Raw genomic sequence first — 5,660 nt, 5'->3', positions numbered from 1 at the left:
GAGGCTTCTAACTCTGTACAAATTCGTATATGTTCCAACATATGGTTTTCAATCARTARTATGAACGHRCTACTTAGATCCTCGTTCAATAATGTTTCTTTTAGCATGTGCTGTTAGCCCGTGTACATCTTTGAAAGCACTATGAACTGGTAGTCTACCAGCAAAACCTTTTTTTTCAATTCTCATCCAAATAGTTCCATCTGAAGCAATTTCAGTTTGCTGATTTAATAAGTTACTTCGTCTTCAGAACTAGAAAGAAATCGCATGCATCGTCTTGTCCGTTTGTTTGAATTATTTTCGCAATTACTGTCACTTGACTGATCTGCAACGGTCTTATGATTTACCCGAAATCATACATTTCTTTGTGGAAACATGCACCAGTCATTTTGACTGGTACTGGTATAAATGTCAAAAAAAAAAAAAAAATTTTTTTACCAGCATATATAAAAAAAAAAAAAATTCATAAAATGTATTCTCTACTTATAGCTACAAAAGTCATAACATCAATTCGGCAATAAAATGTTATATGTAGTAGAGGAATTTAGAATTGAAATTGTACGACCAGTCAAAATGACTGCTCTGGTAAATCTAGTGTTAAATCGATCGTCCAATCGGGACGTAACACTACCATACATTAGAGGGAGACTAACTAAGCTCGGCGGCGATTCCTATGCCGTCACTCAGGTAGCAAAGGTACAAAATTTAGATCCAATTTAAAAGCTTTTTTTTAAAGCTGATAATTGGATATTTAATTATTTACTATTATTCAAACCAAAATAATGGCAGACAATAATGACGATTCTAAAGTTATGGCAGACATTTTTGAAAAAAGATCAAATTTCAAATGTATTTTAACAAATCTGAAATTTTAATGTTATTTATTATAATATTAGGAACCTACATTTTATACGGCAGACATTTTTTTTCGATAATAACATCCCGGCAGACAATGAAACCTTACTTACAGCCCGTGCATACGTATGTATATGAATACTATACTATTTAAAGACTAAAGAAATCTTTTTTATTTCTCTATTCTCAATGATACAGTATTATTGTATTCACTCAAACTAATCATCTTTTTTTTTGCAGACCATTTCAGTAACAGTTTTTCGTCAAATATTTTTAGAATATTTTGGAACGTTGGTATAGAGTTCACCATATATAGTGAGCGTAATTAAATTTATAATTTTGTAAAGTTTCATTTAATTTTCTTTCTTTTTTTTTGTCTAATTAAAATTATTTTATTTTTTTTTAAATATGATTGATTCAATTTAAAAATTTGAATTTCATCTTTAACACGTTGAGTTCACGTCAGTCACCGGTGACTGACACTGAACTATCCGTCGAGTTCACGTCAGTCACAGGTGACTGACACAATTGTTTTTTTAATATAATAGTAACGTAAATAACGCGCGTGGCCTGTAGAGGATTTCTTTAAGAATTCGCGTAGCGCTCTTTTGTATTTGCTAAAAAAACAACAATTTTTTTCGACTGATTGAGAAACGAGATATTCATAATGAAATTGCACATTACATTACATGTAATAGGTCAATCAAGTATACGAAAAAAGTATAGTTTAGCGTGTATTTTAAGAACTTTTCTTAGGAATTTTATACAAAACTAATATTTAATAAAAAAAAATTAGAAAAATTCTGAGATAAAAATAATATTTTTTTATTGATTTGTTGAAAAGATAATTATTTAAAGTTGACATTTTGTTAATAGAACAGCTGTGTAATGGGAGTCATATATCGCAATTTGACAACGCTCTATTACACGTTGACTTTACGCGCCAATATTCAAACTGCATTTGAAGTGGTTAACTTATAAACAGAAATTCATTTGTAAGTTAGATAATTTATTGAATCAATATAAAATAATGAATGTATTAATTGAAAATTTGAATATGTGTTTTGATAATTATTATTGTTTTTATTATTTTTAAGATTTATATTTTAACAAAAATGCGTTTATAGATTCAATCATTTTTATTGTTAATTGACACTCTTCTTGTGCACTACGCTTACAACTTTCTTTGGCAACTTTTTCTATTGCTGAACCAATTTCACGTTCATATCGTTTATATAAATCACATGACATTGGAGATATATTCATTGAAGCCAGTAATTTGTTTAATGCAGTGGACCAGAAACCTGAATTGACAGTACCTTAAATAATTAAAAACAATTAAGTTTATAAAATTATGTATATAATGTTTTTCTATTTCTTATAAAAACTTTATGGGTGAATAAACTGAATTGGGTTTCACTATAAATAGAGTTTTTTTTTTATTAAACAATAATTAAAGTTTCTTTACATTATTTACATTATTAATAGTTCTCTTACCTATAAATAAAGAAACGACATTTAAGCCTATTTTTCCCTATCTTTCTTTTAATACTAACAATCATAATCAATAAATCTGTCCTTCTCAATTTTTACACAACAATAAGTCTTCCAGTATTATACCACAAATAAATGTATTCAATATGCCACAACTCGATGTTATAAAAAATTTCAACTATTTTGAAGCATATACAAACTTTGAAAAATATTATTAACGAATAAAAATTATAATTTATAAAATATTTACCAATTGTTTATACATTATGAACGAATAACCTATTTCTTTTCATTACCCGATACGGTGTTACTTTAGAAATCACTTTCAAATATATCTCCTGCAGGTATATCGACTTTACCTCCATTTTTTTCAAAGTTTTGTTGATGCGCATGCGTATAACATATCTCCCACTCATGACGTCATCATTTCATAATTATTCAAAGTGTAATAATTATTTTCAACTAATTAAAGATAAATAAAAAATATTTAATAAAATAAAGTTGAGGAGCTGGACAAACAAAAAGTCAGCAATTGATTGAAAACAAAAAACAATAGAAAACTTCATTGCTTTGCTTCGAAATAGAAAAAAAAATTGTGTATTTTTAATTATTAATAATTAATTAAATAATTAATTATTAGAAAGTGAGCAATTATGGATTTTAATTGAGCATTTAATGAGCAATTAAGAGCATTTATTTATTTTTTTCTGCTGTTGAGGTTCTGGCACCAGCGTTCGTACGGTGAAATTTTTGTCTTTAGTTTTGTCAATGAAATGGTGAAATCTACTTTATCGGTAGTCAATAGCATTATATAGATATTCATTAACAGAGTCATCTAGAGACAATTTTTTAAATACTATTTTTATCGTTGCTTTTATGTTTCCGGTCTCTCAAGTTTATTAGAAGAATTGGATTGTGTAGTTTTTTTTGATTATTTCAGTTAATTTTTGCTTCAGTTTATGAATTAACATTAGATTTAATTCTGTTACGTGAAATCATAACGTGTTTATTATAAAAATAGTGTAAAGAAATAATATAATATTTTAGTTACTCTACAACCGACAAACGTTTCAAAAATGGTAAGATATTAAGGTTAAGTCACATCATTTTATTTCAACAATAATATCCGGTTTAATTATTGTTATCTATGTATTTCATTAATATTATTGAAAATTACTTGTTTGTCTCTTCGTATTATGAATGTCAATATAAACATAGCTTAAGATTTTTATTTATAATTTTCTAAATTAAACTTTCACATTGTTAAGTTTTACCATGGTAAAAATGATATACGAGAAATATTGTATTTCACAAATTAATGACAGTCTTCATACATGTAATTCATATGTGCATATATATGCAAATATACATGTTTATGTAACACATTTATATATTTTATTATACATATTCATCTATTGTATTTTCCAGACGATCGGGAAAAACAATAAAATGCTTCAGCATATTAACTATAGGGTTAGAATCATTCTTCAGGATTCAAGAACCTTTATAGGAACATTTAAGGCGTTTGATAAGCATATGAATCTTATTCTTGGAGATTGTGAAGAATTTCGTAAAATTAAACCGAAGAATACAAAACAACCTGAAACTGAACAAAAACGCGTTTTAGGTTTTGTACTTTTGAGAGGAGAAAATATTGTTTCTCTTACTGTAGAAGGTCCTCCACCTCCGGAGGAAGGATTGCCTAGAGTTCCTATTCCAGGCGCTGCACCAGGTCCTGGTATAGGACGACCTGCTGGTCGTGGCATGCCTGCGAGTATTGCAGGAGTACCTGCAGGTTTACAAGGACCGGTTAGAGGCATTGGTGGTCCATCGCAACAAATAATGACACCTGGTGGTAGAGGTCAAGTTTCAGCACCACCGCAAATGCATCCAGGTGGTCCTCCACGTATGCCTGTAAGTGGACCACCACCTGGTATGATGGGACCACCACCAGGGATGATGGGTAAAATAACAATTTTATTTCATTTGTTCATATACATTTTTCTTATATTTGTTTAGATCTATTTTAAGGAAAGTAGAGCACACTATATATTAATTCATTATAGGAATGCCACCTGGAATGCCACCAATGGGAAGAGGCGGCCCACCAATGGGACCACCAGGAATGCGTGGCCCACCACCTGGTATGATGCGTGGAGGTCCGCCTCCACGTCCATATTAATAATGATACTTTGTACATTATTAATTGTATTTTTTGTCATCACTAGTAATAATAAAACCATATTTATAATGTATGTATGTATGTATGTGTATGTGTATGCTATGTTTACTGTGGTATTTGTAATCTTGTACAAAGGATATAGTTTATTTAAGTTTTCTTAATTATTCTTAATATATATATCACAAAATTAGTTAGTTAATTATTTTCAGATATAACATAAAAGTACATATTCAAAGAATCTAACTTTTTCAGCATATTGATCTTATGATATTTGAGGATGGACATTCCAGAGTGCAACAAATGTTTCGGGAAGGTAAAAAGATGTTCCAGGATGTATATCATCATTTTTAGTTACATATTCTTATTTATATTACTTAGTTTGCTTTATTTTTAAGAAGTATTTTAATTTTTGTTTTTTATATATCATTTCTTTCAAATTTCATATTTACACTTTACACTGTTTTTACAGCACTGCTGCTATAGTTTTATGCATGGCATATGGCAGGTTCTTGCAACCAAAATTTAATATAAGATGTACTATTAAGATCACACACACAAGAATTCTACTTCGTCTGATATAATTATGTGAATATGAAATATATGGTTACTTTTAAAAACGTATCTATGTTCATGTGTGCTCTTAGATCATGTATCAACTACAATATATAAAATAATCACAACCAATTTGTTTTTATAATAATAATAATAATAATAATAGTGACGATATAATAACAATAAAATAATAATTATACTAAAAAACTGATGTGTATTAATATACTATATAATATACTATATAATATACTATATAATAAAATATAAATATTTTCATCTGTGCACTGGATCTATCACTTGTTTGTATAAAAAATAAAAAAAAAAGGAACATGCAAGTCACAATAGTTTCTGTATAATGGCAATAATTTTGTTTTAACAATTATTTGCACCTACTTCTTTATATTATAAAAAAATCAGTAAAACTATTTACTTGATCTTACTGTGTAATTAAATTGTTTCACAATTCATAATTTTAATATTTAAAAAACAATATGTAACACATACATATATGTGTGTATATATATATATGTTCTAACAATTATTATTATTGGACTGAAAGTATGGTATATAGATATAATTA

General features: G+C 28.1%; 1 protein-coding gene across 2 annotated transcripts; it reads left to right on the top strand.

The window, feature by feature from the left end:
- The first annotated feature begins 3,211 nt into the window (after positions 1-3,211).
- On the top strand, positions 3,212-5,288 carry LOC106790121 (small nuclear ribonucleoprotein-associated protein B). Of its 2 annotated transcripts, XM_014754824.1 has the most exons (5): positions 3,213-3,425; positions 3,775-4,309; positions 4,413-4,490; positions 4,781-4,841; positions 4,998-5,288. In XM_014754824.1, the coding sequence occupies exons 1-4, from the start codon at positions 3,423-3,425 to the stop codon at positions 4,786-4,788; spliced, it is 624 nt and encodes a 207-aa protein (XP_014610310.1). In that variant the 5' UTR covers positions 3,213-3,422; the 3' UTR covers positions 4,789-4,841; positions 4,998-5,288. The 2 variants fall into 2 exon arrangements, with proteins under 2 accessions (XP_014610309.1, XP_014610310.1); XM_014754823.1 differs by lacking the exons at positions 4,781-4,841; positions 4,998-5,288 and having other exon boundaries at positions 3,212-3,425; positions 4,413-4,543.
- Positions 5,289-5,660: the final 372 nt, after the last annotated feature.

The sequence above is a fragment of the Polistes canadensis genome, unplaced genomic scaffold (assembly GCF_001313835.1).
Source record: "Polistes canadensis isolate GaletaPanama2010 unplaced genomic scaffold, ASM131383v1 scaffold_215, whole genome shotgun sequence".
Lineage (NCBI taxonomy): Eukaryota > Metazoa > Arthropoda > Insecta > Hymenoptera > Vespidae > Polistes > Polistes canadensis.
This window is presented reverse-complemented; position numbering and strand designations above follow the sequence as displayed.

Bases quoted from the DNA above. Each gene is read 5' to 3' on its own strand.
- LOC106790121 (XM_014754823.1), top strand. The intron at 4,310-4,412 runs GTAAAATAACAA...AATTCATTATAG, and splicing joins ACCACCACCAGGGATGATGG to GAATGCCACCTGGAATGCCA.